Below are 25244 nucleotides of genomic sequence, written 5' to 3'. Positions count from 1 at the left end.
CCTACCAGTACACTTCTGCTGTCACAAATAAGCAGGGTTATTCACTATTTGAAACACAGACAACATGCTGTATGAAGTCACTGTGCAGCCCAAGGTACAGGATTTCTGAAAGCAGTAAAAATTCACAAAGTTTCTTAAGAAAAGTTATTAAGTTATTAAGCATTAGTAGGGAAATAGCAGGTTTCATCTTCAAATAGAAAATAACTATCATCACCCACACTGTTTGACTTACATTCTGTAATGGTCCCATATAACAAACAGGAAAATACTTAAAACTCAGCATGCTATGAGAAAGGAAAAAAATGTCTGTAACTAAATGACTGTCCTCTTCTGTCCCAAAAATACTCTTTTCCTTTTGAAAGGATGTGCTGTGCAATTTCTTTTAAAAGACAGCAGTGGAAAGTCATAGAAGCTGGAGAGCTGACTGATCTACAAGTAAACTGTTGGAGTATTGACAAAGCTACAAACCAAACAATAAAAACAACATCAAAAATACTCACCCATAAAAATTTCAAAGTACTGATGACGCCTTTAATTCATTAACATTAATACAATACCCTGATTTTATATTAAATACATAACATAAAAAATATTAAAATTTTAATAAAAAAATAATAAAATACTTACATCCACAAGTCTTAAAGCCTTTTTGTTTAAGAAACAACTTAAGAGTAATATAACTAAAAAGTAGAAAAATAATTCCTTTTTTATTTCTTATACTATTGGGGTGAATATGGAAGAAAGAGAAAGCTATTGCATCTTTTCATAATTTAATACTGCTGGCAATCCTGCATGTAGGGAAACTTACATTAGGACATTAGAAGTCAGCTAAAGTGAAAGCATTTGTATGTTTAAAGCCACTAAGGCATTCATGTACTTGTTCTCAGAAGAAGAGTTTGATAGTTAAAATAACATTTACATCAATCATTTCTTACCCTGGTCCTTCTGAAGTTTCTGTGACATTTTCCTCCTGAGCAGTTAGTAAAACTTGAGACACCTTATACTGAGTCTCCAAGAGTAAAAGGGTATTGAGCTCACAGCACAGCACATTTAACAGCCTGCAGAAGGACACATTGAAATGGCAACACATCAGTCGGGACTCCAGTAATGCACAGAAAGACAAGGGTGAACATGTTTATGAGATCTTGCAATGGAAAGGAAGGGGAGGAAAAAACAACAAAAAAACCCACTTGAAGTGTCTGAAAAAAACCAAGACAAACTAAGTTAGGAACAGTCTTTAATATCTCTTTTAACCACTAAGGTGGCACAACCCTAAGCAAACAGGGAATGGTTCCCAAGAGTTTTTTCATTTGCACTGAGCAACCAGAGAAATACTCACTGGTCAGCTCAGTCTGCTTTTGAGTTTACATCACAGAGTAACAAAAATGATACGGGCTTAGAAAGACATTCCATATTAAATGTAAGGAAATTATACAATAATAGGCTGGTAAGGCAACTCAGAATTAGGTTGTCTGAAGGAGGAGGAAGGCAGGGAGGTAAAAAAATATATTTCCTTTAGAAAAAAAGGCTTTTAAGCCCTTCCACATAAGCAAATTTAACACAGTTCAAAACCAATAAAAGATTTAACATGTAACATAACCAATAAATCTGCTGGGTAGGGTTTTTTTTGAGAAACACAAATAGTAAATGAAATTAATAATAAGAAATGTGCAAGACAGTACATTATACACAATTTTCTTCCATAACTTTGGGGCAAACTAACAGGGTAAGTACTCAAATATATTTTCATATAAATCTGAAATATAGCAATCCAAATCATATTACATTTACTTTTAAGTAATCTATTCACTCTAAAACCACAACAAAATAATTTCATTGAGGGCTTCTAGTTCAAGGAAAACAATGTAACTAAACATTCTTGTTACTGATTTTATTTCCTACTTTAACACAGTCATAAAATGCAACATAAATTAAGGCTGATAATCATTATATTTTGCATTCGCATAAGAATTGATATGAACCAGAAAACACACTGTTTTAAATTCATAGTCTGTTAGTCAAAGTTTATTTTCTTCCCTGTAATTCCTAATACATTTCCAAATATGAATTTGCTATTTCTGACAATAGCAAAATTCATAAGCCATTCTCTCAATAATTTAACACCTGAAAATTCATACAGTTGTGGCCAAGGATTAAACAGTCAAGACGAGAATATGTCTCAATTTTTTTCCTGTTTTTTTAAAACAACTTGATCTGTTCAGTTTCAGTACTCTTCAGCTTTATTTCTTTTACATTAACTGTTTTGTGACATCAGTTTGTTCTGAATACTTTTCTAAGTTACAGAAGAAATGACAGTTCAACTGTAATTTTTATTATTTAGAAGAAAAAAACCCAGATAAGAGCACTGAAACCATTATGAAGAGGGATAATTTTTTTCTGTTAAGTACAATAAATGGCAAAGACCTGTTTCCAGCAGTGAAAAACCACTTGGGAGAAGACTAGTAGTTGAGAATGCTTTATAACATCTCTTCTGGTAGGCAAGGCAGAGTGAAAAAAAAACCAACCGAACAAGAACAACCAACCATGAGCAAATAAAATTAGGTATATGGAACTGTGGTGAAATAAATGACAAGATATACAAGATCTAGTGTGAGAAGCTGCTGCTGGGGCATTCAAATTCAATTTTCACCTATACAGAAAAATATATTTAAAAATGTTATTATGGAAGTACAGGTTATTTGGTTTAATGTAATATTCCATTAATTACCTTCCAAAGTCAGAAACATATAAAGTTTACAATTAAAAAACACAAACACACTTTATAGTGAGTATATCTGTAACCATGTTTGTTTTTGGAACATAAGAACTGGTACAGACTGCCCATCTCAATATCTCATCTAGAAGAAGTACATGCTTATGAGAATGTATGAAACCTTTTAAGATATAACACAATAAGATTAAAGCATATATTTCTGAGAAATGTTTTAAAATTTTCTTTGGAAACCAGAAGACAGAATTCCCAACCTGAATAGTGCTGAAAATTGGAAGATACACTTTGATAAGGTTCTTGTAGCTGGGAAGAACCCAATGCAACAATATAGTCTGGGGACCAATCAGTCAGAAAGCAGCTTTGCAGACAAGGACTGGGGGGCCCTGATGGCATGAGCCAGAAACATGCCCTCCTGGGCTGTGTAATGAAGCCAAAAGTCGCTTGAGGGAGGTGACCCTGCCCCGCTTTGGTTCTGGTAAAGTCATTCCTGGAGTGCTGGGTCTAGTTCTGGGCTCCCCAGTAACAGCATCACACAGATGCACTAGAGCAGGTCCAGCAAAAGGCCAAGAGGTTGACTAAGGCTTGGGCCATCTGACATAGGGAAAAGCTGAGAGAGCTATGACTGCTCAGTCTGGAGAAGAGGCTCCTCAGGGGACATCCTGTCAATGTATATAAATATCAAACAGGAAGGTTTGAAAACTGAGTCAGACTCTTCTCAGTGATACTCAGTGAAAGGATTAGATGTAAACAGCATGAATTGAAAGACAGGAAATTTCATTTTAATATACTCTGATTGTGGTAAAATAGTGGAACAAATTGCCCAGAGATGCTGCAGGATCACCAGCTTTGATAATATTCTAAACCAGACTGGACCCTGAGTAGTGCTCTGTAGTTGAACCCACTTTGAGCAGAGCAGTTGTACTACACAATCTTCCATTTCCCTTTCAATTCTGATTATACAATTCTGTGATCACTACTAATATGATATACCATACACCCAGGAACAAACTGCATTGCATATAAAATAAAAGATTATCTGAAGGCAGTCCTTTATAGAAGAGTAATTTCAAAGAAATTCAGAAATATCAAAATACATATCATAGTTGTGAAAATATGCTAGAAGTAATTCTGGTCTGCATTTCCTGCCCTATCTGTCTGTCTTGAAAGGTGCTCCCTGGATTCTACCCCTTCAACTATAATTTCACAACTAATACTTCACTGTAGAAAACCCTAATCTTAAAGAAGGTATTCTAACTAGTGTTTTGTTCCACAGGCTATCTTCTTGGTTTTGGTATGTGGAATCATAATGACTTCTTTAATTATGACGGAACAAAAGGTCCTTTATGGAAGATAAATCAACAACTAAATAAACCTTGCTATTTTTATGTTGTCTCTCTATTTTTTTTGTTTGAAAATAATATAATTAAACTGCCCATGATTTACTCTGAGTTGCTAAAAATGTGTATTATGAGGATAGCTTTTCAACATCTCAATACCTTTTATACGAGTTCCTTTTAAGAACACAAAACATTATGTCTTTTGTTCTTTTTCCCAATGTCAAACCACATTTCTCTCAAACAGGACCCTTATTATGGTAAACCCAATTCCATTTTTCTGCAGTTCCCACTACACCACCATACACTATTCTTCCTTACTTTCATAATATATGTTCTTTCCAAAGCCACTCTAATGTTCTGTCCTCACTGCAGGCATATCTGCTAATGCTCAGCTGGTGGTGAAAGATACAAGATACTGTTCTTGAACACAGAAGCTGTAACAGTCTGTGGTGGGTTGTCACCAGTCAGCAACTAAGCTGCTCACTCCCTTGCCATGCGTGCCTGGCCAGTCTTTGACCAATGAGACCTGCAAGACTAACCTCCAAGCCCCTCAGTTTTTATTACTGAGAGGGATGTTATATGGTATAAAACATTCCTCTGGTCAGTACAGGTCTGCTGTCCCGGCTGTTTTCATTCCCAAACTCTTGCACATTCCTAGCCAATTTGCTGGGTATTGATAAAAAAGCAAGCTCTGTTGCTCAGCAGTTCTTACACAGCACCAGTAGAAACATGCTATGCTATCAATACACTTTTAGTCCCAAATTCAAAACGAAGCACCCATGTGGGGTGCTATTAAAATACTTAACCCCAGTCCGTACACAGTCCAGCAATACGAAATAAAATTTTATGCTATAAGCAGCATGAAATTTCCACCATATAGAACAAATAAAGCAGCTCATTCAAAGTAAACTATACTGTAATCTCAGTAATAGATGTGTACATGCAGCATAAAATGGCCAACTAAACACAAAATACTTACATCACTGCTACAGACAGTAACATGATGCTGGCATAGAGAACTAAACTGGTCTTTAGCAAAAGCTTTTCTTATGGCTTGTAGTTACTGCCTTCTACAGATACAGGCATGGCTGAATCAGGCCAGTGCAAAATATGTAGCATGATATTTGTAGAGAGCTCAGCTGTGGGACAAGGTAAGATTTTTTTATCTCTCAGGAATAAATATTAAAAACTGAAGAGCAATAAAATAAGGACTGGAAACTCTTTGAATTAGCAGGACCTCCTTTTCACTAAATGAGTATGTAGAACAAGAGTGAAATCCAAAGCCAAACTTGCTTTAAAAAATTCCAGTGTCATCATCATTTGGGACAGCCTCAAAGCTTACATTAACAATTTGATTTATTCTTTATTATGCTTTGAGTAAGAGCCTAAACATCAATAAGGACGTGGATCCATACAGTGAATGGTAATTATTATCAAGTACCAGACCAGCAGACAAAGGCAATGGCTAACAAAAAAACCCTAAAGAAGTCAAAAACCACTCAGTTAGAACATGAAGGACATTTGGAAGCTTCAGCCAAACAAAGCTTTGCACACTGCCTTTGCAAACTGAACGTAAGACATTAGCAGTGAGCAGATAGAGAATGCCTCTGCATTTGGTCTAGCTAAAGGATTGAGGCTTCTAATTGTTCCACTGAAGGAAGTACATGGTTTTGAAAAAAATATGAATTTCTGGCTACAGAAGTTATACCCTTAGTGCCTAGGGCACTGGAAGGTACTACCTCAGGGCAGTCATGTTTTCCCCAGAAAGAAAATTCAGAGACTAATGTATTCCTTACAATGTTTTCCACATGAAAAAATTTTCAAAAGAGCACCTGCTTCAGCTATCCCATGTACCTACAAATGACATGTAATGTGGTTGCTAATGATAAAAAGTTTCCCTAGCTAAACAAAAATGCTTTTCATGAACATCACTTGCCAGTCTAGAGGACTCAGAAGTGATGAGTTTTAATTTCCCTCAGTTAAGAAAAAAAAAAAGTCAACAAGTGACATCTGATCACAGAATCTACAGTTCCTATTTTATTAATAATTATTTGTTTTAAATTATTAAACCTAACAAACTTCTATTAATGTCTAAAACTAGCAAAAAATTGTATTAACTATGTAACTACATGATCACAGATAATGTGGAAGCATTGTCACATAATCCTGTTGCAAATCCCCATCACTAGTAGTCACTAATCTAACCCATACCCTGTCTCCTTTTACCTTTGGATTCTTCTACTCATAATGCTTTCAAATAAAAAAAAAGGAAAAGAGAGACAAAATATAAACAGCATTGTGTTGCAATCATTAAAATCACACATTCTCTTAATTAACAATACACATAATGCAAATACAATTAAGGAATCACCTATTTCATATGCTCAGGCTACCTCACTACTAAAATTCAATAAGATAAGGGTGGTGTGTTTACAATGCAGCTGACAAAAGTAATGGAGGTGTTTATTATTTGTATTTCCTAAACTCACCAAGTTATCTTTTTCCTAACATTTTTTCTTTTCATTTAATTTATTCACCTGGATTTCACTGAAGTGTTCTAGATGAAATTTTGACAGATACATACTGCTTTACGGCAAATTTCAAGATGCTGATTGATTTTGATGTCACTATAGTATAAGCCATTTAAATTTTATTCCCTAAATCTTTCTCTGCTAGTTTTTTAGGGCAACAGAAACAGATACACTGCATTTTCATCATTTTCTGCACTCATTTGGTAAGCGAGAAAACATAAAAAATATATTTACCATGATATTTCATATAACAAAGAAAATGTGACCTAACAATGTCAAAATCCTTATTACACAAACCCGAAAATAACAAGCCAATAATATTTTTATATTTGCAGCAGACAGTAGCTTTACAATCCTGAGGCTGATAGAGATGAGCATATGACTTAGACTAATATTTACAATTTTCTATAATTCCACGGAAACAGAAATGCATTTATTCACACAGAGCATTGTAATAAAAACTGTGTTTTCAGCCTTGCATTACAGAAGCCTAAAATAAATCTATTTCTCATTGCAGTTCATATTACACTTCTACAAATGGGTTATCTTCAGATATCTCTAACGATAGGCAAACACATTGTGTCCTTCAAATTAAACAGTCACAATCTGCATATCTGAAGGAAAAGGGTTTACCCTTAGAATTTTCCAGGTATTTCCCTGCAGAAGGCCAAACTCTTTAACAGAGTGCTCTCCTTGTTGCTTGATGCTCATTAGCATTAGCACCTTAGTGAACAAGTGCGGAGCAAACAAAGATTCTTCAGATTCAGCATGTACATACAAAAGACCTTTTAACTTCACAGTATTTAAGAGTTTTATTGACTTATGGTCAAAATAAGACAGTGGGAGAAAACTAAGCCAAAGAAAGAACAGGTCTACTCTTTAAAGTATTCAAATACCCCATACTGCCATATTATCATACACCCACAAGAAAGAGATTCCAGGAACAATGTGTTACAAAAGCATTCTATTAAGTAAAGGGAATTTTTGCAAACTACCTGTAAACCAGCTCTTATCCCCTCCCACTGCCCACAGTCTATGCATATTCCAATAATGTTGTTTCTCCTGTTTTTCACTCAAGCCAACACTAATTGAGTATCTTTGAATTTATTTTGGGGTATTGATACTGTTTAGAGACAGGAACCTGTTTATCAAAGGTAGAAATTTTTACTCTGCCACACTAATTCAGCTAACAAAAAGGTGTCACTAACATTCACAGGAAACTTATTTTCTGAGCAGAGAGAATAGCAATATGTAAATGCCTGGATAATGCTTCAGGCAAAGACTTTGAAAATATATATATTATGCATATAATTTCTTGGCAGGCTGTAAAAACTCAAAAACCATGAATATATTTACTGTACTGAAATACTAGACAAATTGTGTTGATAGTATATAAAATCATTAATCTGAAAGATTCCTTTATTAATGTAAGTTAGACATTCAAAGAGCTTGGCCTTAAATGAGAGGTGGTGAAGACTTCTAGTGTCACATTTAAAGAATACTGTTATTTCTGATATGCAATATCTTTTAAAATCAGATCAATGGGTACACTTGTATCAGAGAAATAAACCTGATCAGTAAGTTAAGAAAATACTCTGTATTTAGTATGTTAAAAAATATTGCTTTAATTATGGCTCTGAATTTCCTTTCTGCAAGATTTGTGCTCAGAACAAAGTTCAGAGCCTCATAAACCAGAAAAACCACTGGGAATTTCTGCATTAGTTCCTGTGCATCCAGATTTTCAACCTGTACAAAAGAGTGTCTGAGACAGCCTTCAGTGTTCTTTTTTCAACTGATATTGGCCAACTGGGAGACTTATCAATTGTAAGTAAGTGTAAATCTGCTTTGAAGCTGAAAGCTGAACTGACAGTTTGAAAATCTTTCTATACACAAATTAGGGACTGTCTGTATACTTGCACATTTCTATCCTTATCTTCAACTTCTTGCCTAAAATGTTTCACTTCCAATAAATAAATAATAATTATAAAGATAATAACCCCTTTTTGTTTTTCCAGTTAGCTTAAAAGGACCTTCAAGTGAACAAATCTCATCACAGAAACACACAATTGATGCAATTAATGCAACCAGATGTCTCTGAAACTACTGAAGAACCATCCTAGGCCAAGGTAATTCTGAGAACTTAAAAAATTAAAACACAAGCAAAAAAACACAAAAAAACAAACAAAACCTAACAAAACCAAAAAATAACCACAAGAAAACCAAAGGAACCACAGATTTGAAATTAGCTACAGCTTGTGGTGGAATTTAGTATTCTGCCCTTGACCACAGAAACCCTAATCTATATGACTGCACCTTTCACAGACCACCATTGCGGTCTTTGGTGGTAGACATTTACAGATGGGGAGATACTGGCTATGCACAGCATATCTAGCTTCCCTATGCTTTCCCTTTGATTTCTACTGCATGCACACCACTTTACAGAGTGTTTAAGCTTAAAAAGAGAAGTTGACAGCAGAGCCTCTACCAGACTGTCTTTAAATTTATAATTCAGAATTCATACTTATTCAAAATGAAGAAAATTATCCACCAGAGAATGCAATAATAACACTACAAACATAAATATATACACCTGTGCATTTTGGATTAAACAGGCTGTGGAAATACCTATGTATTTTATGTTTTATATGCAATTACACAGCTAATAACTAAAATAATTTAAGACACTAAAGCTCAGTATACACAATAAGGAAAATATTCTAAATTGCAGAAGTTGTTTAACAATCAAATAAGTAAATGTGTAACTGTTTTTAACAACAAAAGCAGGACTTTAAAGTATAACCTGTAGGTTAAACTGATCTGAAGTTCAGCACTCAGCTCCGGGGGCACCACATATATAAATAGTGTATGGTTGTGTAGATCTGTGAATAATTAAAAGAATGTAGGTTTGGCTGTACTATTGGTATTAAGTCTAGCAGAAAATTTTCTAGACATGCTTCACAAAATCATACTGTTTTTCAATCCTGCAATTATCACAAACACCTAAATATTTATTTTCTACATAACAGCAAAGAGAAATGTAGATATTTTGCTCTAATTTCCACATTTTCAGATCTGTTAAGCATCTAATATTATTTGGTGTAACTCCTGCTGAAGTTACAACTCTTGATGGAATTTGGTCAAGGAGCAAACCAACTACACAAAGAATGGTTCCTTTTACAGAACATGGGTGTCTGTAGTCAGTATCATTCACAGAAAAGATCATGGAACTTTAAAATGAACTATATACCTCTCATGTTCAGGCAATATAGGTGACAGTTACTTGCCAGTCTTAATAATCTAAATAAGTCTTAATATTGTAAATCCTGAATTAGAAGGGACTCATCAGGATCTAGTACAACTTCTGGCCCTGCACCACAAGGACAATGCAAGAGAGTGTTGTCCAAATACTTTTTTGAACTCTGTTACACTTGGTACTTTGACCACTTCCCTGGGGAGCCTGTTCCAGTGCCCGACCACCATTTATTTTAAACTGTAAAACTTCTCTTTTTCTCTTGATCCTATTTAAATCAATGGAAGTTCTGTCAAGATTTCTATGGAATCAATCTAATCCTAAATGAAGAACAATATTTTAGTTTTCAAATTTCATCTTAAGACTTCTCGTTCCTATATAAACTAGTGATTTCCTCCAAAGCAGCATTTATAACTTCTGATTTATAAGTCCCAGTCATATATCTCCCAACTCCAATTTCTGCCATTGTTCATCTCCTCTATGCTCATCTTTATCAACAAAGTATACTGTATCTTACATATTCATATATTCTTATATATTATATGTATTCATATATACTATGAAATAATTTTACTCTGATATCAAAGTACAAATATGGTTGCAAAAAGGTAGTTTCAGAATTTAATCAGTTGGGCTATATCTTGCTCAAGCAAGGCTATCAAAGTTTTCCTTATTATGAAGTACAGTCCAATAGATTTTCATCTCAACTGTCCAAAATAAATTCCTAAAAAAAATGTGAATTCAAGGATTTATGTATTCATTGCTGGAAAACAGAATAAAACTGCAGAAACTAATTTCTCTGTTTAAATTATAAAGCACTGAATATTTCAATACATGAGCATAACAGTGTAAGCATCTTTTAAGTGTACCTTCAAGTTCTAGAAATATTTGGAATGAAATACTACAGTCTTCAAACTAAGTTTGTGAAATAGGTGGTAATTAAACAAATACTTAAAAAACCAATTATAAGTACAAGGAGGCTACATAAACCAAAGTGACATAAACATAGTAAAAATAATTTTAGTATTTTGGTGTACAGCAAATGTACAACTTGTTTTTTACAGTCAAGTAGGTAAAATAACATGCAATTGCTATCACTGCTTCTCATATTACAATATATCCATTTACAGATAATAGGATTAGATTCACCACTGTTCTCATTTTGTAGGCTATTTTTCATTTAATCATCTTATAGTAAAAAAGGGGGGAATTTCACCTTTATAAATAATAAAACCCAAACAATGTTATCTTGTCAGAACTAACACATCCAAGCATATTATATCCTATTTAGTTAATGTGACCAGAGAATAAAAAACCTGCATCTTACCTCAGACCAAATATATGGGATTGTTCATAATTGAATAAGGAATGAATTTTAGCTTCTGAGTTCAAAATTATAAGCCTGTCAATGATATCCTGTCAAAGGAAGAGAAATGAAAAAAATCATGTATGTTTTTATAATTTATGCACATCATAGTTTCATAGGGATATTTATTATTGAATGAAACCTATTATTAAAACACATACTGAAATTATTTATTGTATGTAATTATTATCAACAGTCAACTGCAAAAATGAAGAGGAAAATGGTAAAAATTTCCTACCCATGTAGAAGGTTAGAAAAAAAAAAAAATGTTTAAAAATATAAACATAAAAAAAGATCTTTGCATATCAGCTATCCTAGTTCTTTATTATTAAACCACCAAAAAAAGGTTAATTATTTTTTGTATGCTTGCAGTGTGTACATGTCTATTTTAATGAAGAGAACAGCAACTTCTTTAGTACAATAACCCTTTCTCACACTGGCTAGTACTACATGCCTCAAGACACAGCCATTTAGTCTCAGTATAGCAAGGCTTGGCTCAGATGTTGAGGTTTACACCTTTCATCTTGGATGACAGACAATGACTTGTGGCTACTTCTCACTTCTTCCACAAAGCCAATCTAATTATCTTCCCCTCTGGCATGCTGCATATGCAAACTGCTTCTGAAGAAATTATTTCATTAAAAAAACTAAGGAATGAACAAAAACATTCAGTGATGTTATCATGTCAGAGACAGATTGCTATGCTATGGCTAGAAGAAACAGATTACAAAATCCTTATGAGCTTTCTTTAATCTCAATTAAATACAGAGTTTTATTTTCTCCACATTTTGGAAGTACAATTTCAGAGACAGCAGAGGGAGTTACTATTTACCTAATTAGATCACTGAGTCATTTCAATAAGATATGAAGGGAAAGTTAAAACCCATACTTTCATGAAATCCACAAAAGCTCTGGTTTTCAACATAGAAAAGTAGAAATCATGAGTAAAACTCACAATAGTAGAAAAAAAAGATTAGAACTTTTCAAAGTAAACTGTCTTCATAGAATGTACTCATTTAAAATACAGTGAAAGCATATTTTTCCTATTAGATTTTTGTGATGGTGGGGGAGACTGCTTTTTTCACTTTGTACACTTACAATAGAATTCTCTATTAAAATAGTCAACTTAGACCTCAAGGCTGCCCATAAAAATGATAATGCAAGCAATTGATTTGTTTGGGATTTAAGATTTTTTTAGATATTTGTACACACAAAGAGTTTTAAATGCTAAAGGATATTTCTCTGGCATCAACCTCCTTCTCTCATTTATAAATCAAAGCCTGGAGCTGCAAAAGAGTAAAAAGACCAGGCACAGTGAGAGGACTACTGAAAAAGGAGACTAAGCTCTGATTTGGGATTTTAGGAAAGAAGATAAGGAACAAGTTCTAACACAAGATTACACCCAAAATGTGTGGATAGATCTGCTCTGCTCATCTACAGAGCATAGTTTAAATATTACAGGTCAGATATAATCTACTTTGAATGCCTAAAACAAACCATCTAAGATTCTTCAGAATCACTGAAGAAAATTACCTGTTCTAAATATCTTACAAAGCTACATGTCTAGAGGGTACCTTCCAAACTAGATTCCACTGAACATATATATATATATATATCTAGTGCAGAAACCTTCATAGACTAAAGGCAGGGAGAAGAACCCTCACTTATGGATTCCATTTTCTAAAATAATTTTACATGCCAAACACAGTACATGCAAGAGAAATCTTGCATGAATTAATAAAAATTTTCCTAAGGGCACAAATAAAAACCTGATTAGTCTTCAGTTAAAAGTCGTAAAAGCTCAACTGATAATCTGTTCAACCAGTGATACAGCTGGTCTGATAAAAATACAAAGGAGGTAAAAATTTTTTAAATCACAGGTATTCAAGAAATAAAGGATATACAAAAATGATTAAGTTTTTTGCATTAGCAAATATAGTTTAGCATGAACAAGCCACATTCTGTGGCAATGTGACACAATTCAGAAACAGAGAAAAAAAGCAAGGAAAACAAAGCAGTTAGTTCTTCCATTCAAATCTTCTAGTGGCAGAGAAGTTGCTTTTACTTTGCTTCCTGTAGTTATATCTGGTCAAAATCTTTTATCTTTTGCTTTCTGCAATCACTGCCCAAAAACATGGTTATAACAAACCTGTATCTCTTAACTTCAGAAGTTTCCTGGGTACTTAGTCTCAGCCATTATAAGTTAAATTAACGTTAGAGGATCTGACTATTTCCTTTCTGTTAACTACATAATCTTGGATGCAAATGGATTACAAATGGATTGCTAGGCTTACAAAACACACTGCTACACTGTAGTTGTTGAGACAAACCTCATCCAAAACATCTTTATCTCCCCAGGGAACTTTGAACAATTGTATCAGTACTGGCATTTCTAGAAACCTAGAAAATTTCATAAAAATACTCAAGCACCTCAAAAGCTAAAATAACACTGGCTTTCAAAAGTTACAAAAATCATTCTTGAGATCTACCACAATTTGAATGCTCTCAAGTATTTATCATCCTCAGCATAGATCTATCTTCCTCACTCCCAGTTCCTTAAAACCTTGATAACTGAACAAAGCTATCTATCGGTAAACACACTAGCACTGAGTAGATTGGAAAAATTAAATTTATCATGCAATTTCTTCCCAAAATCAGCAAAACAATATTGCAAAAAAGAACTCAAAAATCCCTTCCAAATATAACATACACTATTATGACAAACTCTGTCTCAACAACTTAAAATATCACCAATCCAGAGCCTGTGCTAAACAAACACTTCAACGTAACACCAATTTAAAATGCTAACTCATTAGAAAAAAACCTGATTTTAACTGTCACACAAGGTCACAAATTACTTGTCTGTGCTTTGTAGATGAGAAAAAGCTGTAACTGACTGGAGTAGAATGATTGAATACAAAATAATACTAAATAGAGAAATGGTGAAGCTTTTTTCTGAAGCATGCTTATTAAGTAGCTTCCCAATTGATCATTTTTTCCTTTGTGTGAATCATATGTCCTTTTAAAAAAATAGCCTGAGGTACGTGGCTTTTGTGTTTTCATTTTGTTTTGGTTTTTTTTTTCCTTTATTCTTTTTTAATCCACAAATAATGTGATAGAGCAATGCTGTAAAAAATACAAGTATATACATATTTTGCAACATTTTCCTGTATGTACCTGTATGCACCTACAAACATGTCTATTTATGTTACATTTTTTCTGTGGGAAAACACAATTCTAACACAAGTGATGAAAGACGATCTTTAAATCAGGCATCAAAATTTATATTACCCTTAAGATTTCAAAATGAAAATTTAAGTTAATATGAAGTGTTATGTGCATATACTGCCCTCATGCTGCATATAATACAAAATGCAGAAAAATTCAAAATCTTTCAATAAGAAAAAAGATTTATTCTTTTATAACAATAACATTTTCTCAGGAAAAAAAAGGCTTCACAGAAGTATTTTTCTTTCAAAATACTTACAATTATATCTGTGGGTATTTCACGGAATGAGTACATAGGTTTATTTGCTATATCTCGTTTACTCAGGAGTTCAACAACTGCTGGGTAAGTGAGCACATTTACCAGAAACAAAAAAGACTAGAGAAAGAAAAAAAGGAGAGAAAGCAGGGAATATTAATCAGTTATGGGCAACCAAGTAAGTGTTAGCAATTATTTGTCATTTACATTACCTTTGTTCTTACGCTTCATAAGCTAAACTTAACATAGAGACCTGCCCTAAATAAGACTGCACACCCTGGTAGGCATCCATGTAATCTAAAAGGGCGGTAGTGTCTGAAATATCTATTATCTATCAAATTAGATAGACAAGCAATTTTGAAAATTACAGTATTTCATTACCACATAATTCTAAAATCTAGAGACAAAAAATACTCTAAACGCACCGCTCTTCCTGATTTTAATATGGTAATCCAGACATAAACTGATGGCCAGCATTTAAGACTTAGTTTTGTCATGATTGTTATTCATTATTTAATAGTTAATCCTTGGCATTGTGAACTGCCATGCAACACAAGAATCCTTTATCAGTCATCATTTAACTAGTGTATTATACCAATTTTGACACCTGTGCCAAGAAGCAGGTTTAGTTTGTAATAAAAATTTACAGAAAGGTATGTATCATTCTATCTGAACCACAGCACTGTTTCTTTCCATACAAAAGCATAAGATTAAATAATTTCTCACCTTCTGACAACTTTGGTCAATAGGATCAACTGGAGTAGATCTTGGTTGAGTTATTCTCAAATCATCTTTTCCACACTCCAAAAGAGCCCATAATTCAGTTACAAGTGCCTTTATAAAGCCTAAAACAAATGTTTGTTCTAATCATGAGGTTCACATTAGAAATATTTTACACCACAGTTCTAACCAAGATTGACAAAATTCTCTATGCTGAAGGCTGAAATTTCACAACACAGATTGCCTTAGGGTTACTATCCCTTCTATTCTCAATCCTTTAGTCAAAACTACCTTTCTAGAGCAGTCTGCTTTTGTTCTATCTACAATCTGCAGCAATGGTTTCCAAAGATCATTACACTAGAGCAGAATTGTATTTATATATCTTCTATGTAAATGAGCTTCTGACCTTCTTTAAAAAGTTAACTGCAATGGATTAAAGATTAGCTAGCATTGTCTCTGTGGTTCTAAAATAGAGATTCACTATAACTCATTAATAAATTAAAACATACCACAGTGAAAAGGACAAGAAATCCCCCAACTTTAAGAGAAGCACTACTAGCTGAATTTAAATTGTTAAAATTTAAAAAGTTAAATATTTAAATAGAAGAGGAAAGAGTCATCTAACTCTGAAATCTTCAAATGTAAGGGCTGAAAATCAATGCTGAATATTTTTGGTATATAATTTGTCTCTGACACCAAAGGGTATAAAAAGGCCATAAGAAGTAATTTGGCTGAAAACCTTACAACAGGACAGATGGGTAACTCCTTGGTAGATCTGCTCCCTGCTTTGTGAAAAATCCCAGAGGCATAAATAGTAACTAAGAAACTCATCAGTTTCCTTGAGTGGCAGAATTTTCCTGCCTTTCTGACAGTCTTTCAGTCAACACCAGCCACTTCTAGATACTCAGAGAGATGATTTGCAACCTTGGTACCTCATGGACTTTAGCAACTTAAGACCCTACCATAATTTTATTGATGAAATTCTAGTTTTAATATAATGGATACTTGGACTGTTGATGACATGGTAACAGTTGGGTTATCTGAAATTCACTCTGAAGGGACGTTGTCTGAATTGACAATTCTTCTTGTAGCACAATCTCATTTACATCTCACTAATATGTAACTGCATGAATGACATTTAGGCCCTTGCAATTCCTCACCCTTTGACAGTCAGTAACCATGGAAATGTACATACAAATTAAAGATATCAACAGATATTAATTCTGATCTGCAGATCAATAAGAAGCCTCTGCAAACTTATTTTTAAACAGCACAAATGTCTTCACACACATACAGAAAATTTCTGGAAATCAAACTAGTGAAGTAAAAATTTTGTGTAATATCAGAGGGAAAAAAACCAACCTAAAATGCTGCATCAAGATTAATGAATGACTTGAAAGCTGTAGAGAATTAATTTCCACCAAGAAGAAATTAACAGACATTTAGGAGTTTTTGTTAGTACTGTGTAATTATTTTACACAGCTGATCTTTTTCTAACATCTTTCTCACTGTCTTTTTCCAAAATGCAAGACTACAGCATGCAATTACTCATAATAACATCATTCTTCAATTTACCTGAATTCTTCAGAGCTACTGCAGCCATTGGTGTTGTTGCCATTTGTGTAACAATGACTCTATTACCAAAGTCTTCATATTCATTTGTCTGTTGATAAGAAGTATAAAAGTGCAGTGTAGGTAATTCAGAAGACATGAAACTCTCAAATGATCTCTTAAATATTGATCTTTCTTACCCTTGTTTACAGAATTTAATCCACTTTATGCTTAGACTTGAACAGTTCATAGATGTCATCCTCTACAGACTTACCAGGGTCAGATTCCTAACCAAACATCTTTAAAAAATATCTTATAAAAATTTAAACACAAAATACTGTGGTTGAGACATGCAATATAAGCAAATAAAACCATTAGCATTATAATGTTCTTGTACACATTCAGTAGGATGCCTTTGGCATTACTATTTTTTGTCCTAAAAATGCACATTATCTGATTTTTTGTTTATATTTTGAGCTTTGTCTAGCATATTTAGATTTCAACATGACCTACTAACATTGTCTAAAAGAATTTGCACTTAGAAGAAAAGAAAATAATATTTTTTTCTAGCACTTCAAACTTTAGAGTAAAAAGTAAACCATAAAGACTCTGCAATGCTTACCTGGATTTTTTTTGATAAACTGTTAAACATAAAGTTCACACAGTCATTCATGGCACCTGTACTATGAAGCAGAAATAGTCCTTTGGGTGTGGTAGAAAAACTTAACAACGCATCTAACAAAGTCTCTTCCCATAACAAACTGCAAGAGTAAAAAAATAGTAATTAAAAACAATAGGTAAAAAGCATGAAAAAAAAAGAAGCACAATTCCTAACCTTTGAGGAGCACAGTACTTTACTCACTGGACATTATGCTTAATTTATAAGTTTATGATAGATTAAAAGAAGCATTTGGGAACAGAGATAATGTACTTTGCATTTTGTTCAAACAATCAAATTCAGTGTGGCAAAACTAAGGTTAGGTAGGAACTCAGAAAAGAGAGATGATCTACAGGGGAACCTAAAAGACCTATGCTATCTTTAAATATGACTTACAACCTGACTCTATACAGTCTAAAGATATTAACATGGCAGTTATATGTTGTCAAAACAGGCACAGAATTTCTCAAAAATGTAAAAACACTATGAGGAACTCACATATGAGGAGCTAAAGGCTCCTGCAAGAACTTGGTATAGAATTATGAAGAAAGGTGCTGCATTTACACAATAGCTTTCCATACTAAGAGCAGTAAATGGAAAATCAACATTGTACTGAATTTTCAGATTCCCAAATAATTGTGTATTTCTCCTCATAATGAATACAAACTTCTATAAAGGGTCATTAAGTTTCAGTACAAAAGGAAGGACACCTTTCACTTGGTATGTATTAGGCTTTCAGCCAAAATGCTGCCAATCTTGCTACATAGTATTTTGAAGGTGTAAATATGATTCAGCAGAAGAGCATTTTAAATTAGCACCAGATCAAAGGCATAAGATAAACAGACAGCTATTTTCTTCTGTGCTTTCTAATTCACATTTTCCTCGAACCAAATTCTTAAGTCAGAGAGAATCAACCATAAACCAATTTTACATAGATCAGACTATCTAAGCCAAAAAAGTTGTTAAAGGTCAGGAAGAATTTTGTAGCTCTAGTGAGACCAATGCTAGGATACTTTCTCTACTTACCACTATCCTTTTGGCAAAAATACTGGGTTTGGCTGGGATAGAGCGCATTTTCTTCTAAGCAGCCGAAAAAGTGCTGTTTTTTTGGATTTAGGATGAGAATAATATTGGTAACACACAGATATTTTAGTTACTGCCAAGTACTGCTAATCAAAGTCATGAACTTTCCAATTTCTCATGCCCTGCACGTGAGCAGGTACACAAGAAACCACCAGAGAGCACAGCTAGGAGAGCTGAGCCAAACTGGCCAAGGGGATATCCCATAGCATGGAAAAGTCATGCATAGTACATAAACTGCAGGGAGTTGGCCAAAAATCACTGTTAAGGGATGAGCTGGGCATTGGTCGGAGAGTAATGAGCAATTGATTTGTATGTCACTTGTTTCTCTTATGTGTTACTTCTCTCTCTTCTTTTCATTACTATTAATATTATTATTATTACAATTAGTAGTATTAGTATTACTAGTATTACTGTATTTTATTTTGTTTCAATTATTAGACTGTTTGTATTTCAACTAATAATTCATTTTCCTCATTCTCCTCCCCATGCCATTGGGATGCAAATGGCTGTACAGCATTTAGTTGCCAGCTGGAATCAAGCTACAACAAAGACATGGGGTTACAAGATGTCTACAAGATGCTGTAGTTAAAGCAGCAATGTGTGTTCACACTTATTCATGTGCATAAGTCAAGTACCAAATTACCTGTTTTTTGATTCTTGACTTATTGATGAAGTGGAGTCTGCATCAGTTACAGGAGTAGGCACTCTTTCTGAAAGTAAACTTGCCTGTAAAATGAAAATAAACAAACACCTCCTTAATGTTTATTTACACCATTTTTAAACTCCAGATCTTGTTTATTCTCTTGTTATATACAAAAGGAAAAAAAAACAGTGATTAGTTGCAGTCTAGTCTTTGGCACAGAATACACTAATCCACTACACTGTTTTTATTCCAGAAAGGCTTATTTTTAACATCTTCCTTGGGTATAAACAATTTTAAAGATAGTACATTTTAAATATTTTTATTTTACTTTACTTTCCAACTGGAGACTCCCAAATCAAAAACTGGCATTTAAAAGAAAAAAATGAAGAAAAGGAAAAAAAGAAAAAATTGTAACACAACTCTTTAACTCCATTTCTGTCCATGGAAATAACAGCCTCTAGAGTCACTATACCAAACTTATTAATTAATTAATTCTGCCATTATTTATTTTTTTATAAATTATATAAATGCATATATATTGTTATGGATGTCATTAAAGTTACAGACATAAATTTATATACATAGTTTTATATTTGATCATTTAAATTGTATTTGAAAATAACTGACATGAAAGACAGCATATTTAAAATTAGTTATTTCAGTTGCTTTATGTTTATGGGAGAGAAGTCAAATTACACCATTGAAATAAAAGTGAGCAGTTATTAATTTACTGCCTTATAAATCTGATGCACAAAATCAACAAAAGATTCTATTAAACTAATCAATTGTACTGGATCTGTTGCTCCCCTGTTATTATCATCTCTATAAATTCTGTCTCAGAATTCCATCAGATTCTGCAAAGAAGAAAATTAATTTCTTTCTCCATCTCCCAGTCTTAAAACTCTGGGAGATATGTAAAAGAAAAGGATATAAGTTACCAGTCCAACCATTAAAAAATTGATACTACTGCTTGGAAAGACTCCACCATAGTGCACTGTTTTTTGTTACTCTATAAACGGTAATATATTTTGTAAACTTCAGGTGTTTTAAAATTGAAAAGTGATATAAAATATTTTTACAAGTAGTAAGATGATGGAGTTGACTTTCCTGTAATAACTTGTTGATTCTTGAAGTCAAGAATATGTTGATTCTACTTCAGTTTATATATACCAAAGTGAAGTGAAGAAATAGCATTTTGTAGGATAGACTTTGTTTTTATTCAACACATTTAGTCTCCTTATCTTGTACATGTCAAGACAATTTGTCTAAATTATGTTATATACCATAATAAGCTACTTTAATGTCGAAAGAAGTCTGTACAAAGTGCAAATGCTGTGGATTTTTAGAGAAAATAACTGGAAATGCCCATCAAAAGCTCTTAACACTCTGCCTGTGATAAACATTAAATAGAATAAAAACAGACCACTTTGAGTAAAACTGATGAGTTACACAATAGGAAAGCATCAAAAAGAAGACTGCTGAGTTATATCAATTACAGCATGAATCAAGTGAACTAAGCTCCTTAATTCAACAAAAATCCTCAAGTGTCAATGCAAGAAAGAATATAAGTTTCAAAACCAACATTCTTTGATGAGAGAGAAACAGAATTTATTGGGATGTAATTAGGATTTTGAATATTAATATATTTTATTTTTAAGACAATGTATGCCATCATAGCAATATTAATACATGAAACAGTGAGAAATACCCACAAACTGGTGATTTAAGTATCTTCTATTCATGTTTTACCCTTCTGGTATTTGCTGCCTCAGTTTACATTGTGACTGTATTTTTTAAATACCTCATCATAATAAAAGCATACAGTAGAAGCATACAAGAAGGAAGAATAGCTGTTCCATTCTTTTTTCCCTTGCATTCATTTTCCCTCCCACTTCCTCGCCTCCAGAAATAACAAATTCAGTCTTTTAGTCCATTCTTTGTTCCAGTTTGATCTGATCCCTCTCTAAGATATAAAAAAGATAGTCCCACTTTTAATACACCTAGACTCTGGTTTTCCACTACGAGTCCTAATACATACAGTCTAAATATGCTTTCAGTTAAGCTGGAAGCCAAAGTTGAAGATTTGTTTGCTATCTTTGCCTAAACTGTGCCAATGTTATTTTAATGATTCAAATGTTGGAATTTGCTTCTCTGTGAACTTTTTGAAAACAGCATTTATAGAACCTGACGTAATTTCTCCATCGTAAGTAATTTTTTACAATCACAAGAATTTTCACACTGCATGTGACTATTAGAACAATGAAAATAGAACTGACAATGATGAGGGGACTGGAGCATCATCATTTATGAAGCAAGTCTAAGAGAGCTGGGCTTGTTCAGTCTTGAGAAGAGACAACTGAGGGGGTTCCTCATCAATATCTGTCAATATCTGAAAGGAGGGTGTCAAGAGGAGGAACTCAGGCTCTTGTCAGTGGTGTCAAGCAATAGGACAAGAGGGAATGGGCAGAAACTGATGCACAAAAAGTTCCACCTGAACATAAAAAAACTTCCTTACTGTGCAGGTGAATAAGCACTAGACCAGACTCCCCAGAGAGATGGTGGAGTCTCCCCCACTGCAGATAGACAAGAACCCTCTGGACACAATCCTGTGCTACACGCTACAGGATTATCCTGCTTGAGCAGGGAGGTTCGACCAGTTGAGCCACTGTGGTTCTCTTCCCATCTTACCCATTCTGTGATTCTGTGATAACAGAAAGCAAAATACACAGAACTGTTGGATCCAAGCACTTTCTGTCATGTAGAAAAAACACAGGACTAGCAATCAAACTGAAGTTGAAGTACAGAGTCTAAACTTGCTAACAAATCCATGTACTCAGGTAAGACAAAAACTCCTGCCTGGCACTTCTCACTATGGTCTCTTGAGAATAGTTCAATGTTACCTCACTAACAATTGCAATCTGCTTGCTTTTTTTTTTTTTTTTTTTCCCTCCATATATCCCACTTGACACAAACGAGTTCAACTAAAAATTAGTAAGAGCACATCTCAGGAGTATTTTCTTTCAAAATATCCCAAATCAAGAATGAAGGCAAGATCTGTGGCTGTCAGTGGGTATCATGACACCAAGTAACTTGTACCATCAAGGACAATGAATGACAGGTCTCCCAATGCATCAAGAGTTTCTGATTTAATCTTAGGCATAGAAGTCTCAAATTAAACTTCAGCTAGGTTCACATTCAGAAGGAAAATTTGCAAGTAGAACTTTTTTGACAACAGTTTCAAGTACTATCTAACTGCTTAAAAATAACTAACCTGTAAGAACAACTATTACACAAGCTGAACCTCTCACAGTAAGATTTTTTCCAATCCAAAAGCAAAATTTACCTTTCTCCAGGCCTCTGCAATAGATTCATGCAAGCCATAAGGAATTAGCATCTGTAGGCCTTCACAAGTTCTGTATATTTGACGGCATACAAAAATGAAAGTTCCTTTAACAACTGACATAAGTTCAGATCCAGATAAAAGAGGAATGTCATCATGAAGAAGTTTCTTTGTAAACTGAACAAGTACATGAGCAGCTGTAGGACTAGAAATAAAATAATACATTTAAAATTTTGTTTTGTAGTAGGCCTTGCAACAAATCCTCTGACTAAATTTATTTACATTTTTTAGGGGAAAAGAAACTATGGAAAGAGACTATGACCCACTATGGAAGGACAAACTATATTATAACTTGTAACGCCAGTCAGAAGAAAAGAAATGTCATCACACAAGTGATGTCACTTTGGCAAACAACTATTCAATGCAAAAATATATTCATTCCTCCCACTCAGCCTACAGGACTATGAACTACACACTCTGTGTTTTATAGGAGTCGAGCTGGGAATACAATTTTGAGATTTCTCCACTTGGAAGACATACACTCCAAACATTTTCATGACCTGCATCTTAGCTATTTTCAAAGGCTCATCTCAGTTTTACTGCTGTTACAAGTTTTAGCATCAGCTAACTATATTCCATCCATAGGAACACACTGATCCTGAATTAGGTACAGTGTTACACATGGCAACGTCTTACACAAGATCTGTCTCTACTAAATGTATTGAAATGTGAATGCTACATTAAATCTATTATTTCAATAAATTTGGTTGGTTTTAACACTTATTCTAATAACAAATAAAATTGAAGAAGAGAGGCTTTTGGTCTGAAAAGCAACACTACGAATATAATGGAACTATATTAGGAAAGGGAAACACTTAATTACAAATTAATTAGAAAAAGAAGAAAAACATGAAAATCTCTCTTATTATAAGCATTTTGTTACATCGTCATTTCACCTGGACCTACACATAAATATCTCCCCCATACAGCTATGAAACACTTACTACTTTAATTTATAATCAGATATTTTACTCAAACAAAACCAAAATGTATCATGTTATAGACAAATGAAAGATGAACAAACGAGTTTCATAAGAACAATATAATTCAAGGAAGTGCTCACTAATGCCATGCATTAATGCACTCTTACCTGTCTTTGGCATTTTTTTCATTTTCTCCATAAAGAAGAAGAGAAAGACCATCTTCTGAACCAGCAATCCTTGCCAAAATATCAGCTACATCAAGTAAAGTGGTCTCAATACAGTTTATATACACCTATTTGGAAGAGGAAAATCAAAACAAAAACCTATAAATTCAATGCTTTTGTGAAAGCTGTTTTTCCAAGTCTGTCTTACACATGCAGAACTTGAAGGCCATCTCTCTGATGATTTCTTAATGTCTTAAAACACAGTAAGTTACCAGCCTATGTTCAAACATCATCACACAGAATCTTCATTATTAAGAGTACAATTTCCCAATATATTCATAATTCTTACAGAAATGTTTACAAAAAAAAAACCAAAACCACCAAGGAAAACCTTTTTCTTTTATCAATCCAGAAAATAGTAGCTTTCCATGTAGAATTATATATTTTACTTACACTAGTCATTGAGAACACCTAACTTACAAGTTGCCAACTGAATTTAAAAATAAAAGTAGGTTGTTTTTCAAATAAAGGTAGAGAAAATATTCATCCAAGAAATGTCTAAATGGCATCAGAAAAAAGACAAAACAAATGAGAAAAAATAAACAGTGTGTTTTTTCCCAAGAAAAGTAGTCTCACTACAGCACAATTTTTGCTACTATTCACAAGACTTCCATGTCACACCATTCACAGTAACAGACAAAACTATTCAATACAAACTATGATAGTTAATGTATAAAATATTACAGAAGCTATGATTGTATGTGAGTAAAGAAACCTTTTACACAGAAAATATGGAAAAAGTATAATATTCTACAATGAAAAAATCATTTGGAAGATTATTACAAACCTCTGTGCCACTCAGCAAACTTTGAACAGGATGAAGCAGGGCATCAATCACTGTGTCTGTATACAAACACTCAGCAGCACATCCTGTTTGATCACAAAAAACTTGCAGAATCTCCATAACAAGACTTTCTGGAGAATAATTGTCTGGTGAACACAAGAAACATTTATTTATATTTTAACTTAGACAAATATTTCTATATGATTTATGTAGTTGCTTCTGAATTAATAATGATTTTATTAAGTGCTGATTCAACATAGAGGGAGGAAGAAATGGTAAGGGTGGAAGGGGTAAGAAAAAAACTGCACTAGTAACAGACACTAATTAAAAATTGCAAAAGAAGTTATCATACGCCTCATTATAACTAAATATATTCGTGTATAAGGAAAAAAAAAAAACATTTACCTGTATTTGCTTCCAAAGCTGTGTTTGGGTGACTTGGAGAGTAATAAATAAGTTGAATAAATAATACCAACACATCAGTTATCGATACGCTATCTATTAAGAAAAATAAAATTAAAAAAAGAGAAAGTATTTTGTAAATTAAAGACTAAGTTTA

The 25244-nt window shown here is 33.5% G+C and overlaps 1 protein-coding gene across 2 annotated transcripts in view; it reads right to left on the bottom strand.

Moving 5' to 3' along the window:
* The window catches only part of TBC1D32 (TBC1 domain family member 32), a 74491-nt gene that overhangs the window by 33788 nt on the left and 15459 nt on the right, over window positions 1-25244 (bottom strand). For both annotated transcript variants that reach the window (XM_015622857.1, XM_015622859.2), the window contains exons 14-24: window positions 25091-25183; window positions 24689-24831; window positions 23845-23969; window positions 22698-22899; window positions 19355-19437; window positions 17593-17731; window positions 16995-17082; window positions 15426-15544; window positions 14703-14819; window positions 11177-11265; window positions 936-1058 (exon numbers count right to left, since the gene is read on the bottom strand). In XM_015622857.1, coding sequence (XP_015478343.1) covers window positions 936-1058; window positions 11177-11265; window positions 14703-14819; window positions 15426-15544; window positions 16995-17082; window positions 17593-17731; window positions 19355-19437; window positions 22698-22899; window positions 23845-23969; window positions 24689-24831; window positions 25091-25183 — 1321 coding nt within the window. The remainder of the gene's footprint in view (window positions 1-935; window positions 1059-11176; window positions 11266-14702; window positions 14820-15425; window positions 15545-16994; window positions 17083-17592; window positions 17732-19354; window positions 19438-22697; window positions 22900-23844; window positions 23970-24688; window positions 24832-25090; window positions 25184-25244) is intronic.

This window comes from Parus major, chromosome 3 (genome assembly GCF_001522545.3).
Source record: "Parus major isolate Abel chromosome 3, Parus_major1.1, whole genome shotgun sequence".
Taxonomy (NCBI): Eukaryota; Metazoa; Chordata; class Aves; order Passeriformes; family Paridae; genus Parus; species Parus major.
Note: the sequence above shows the minus strand (reverse complement) of the source record. Positions and strands in the feature narration are given on the sequence as shown.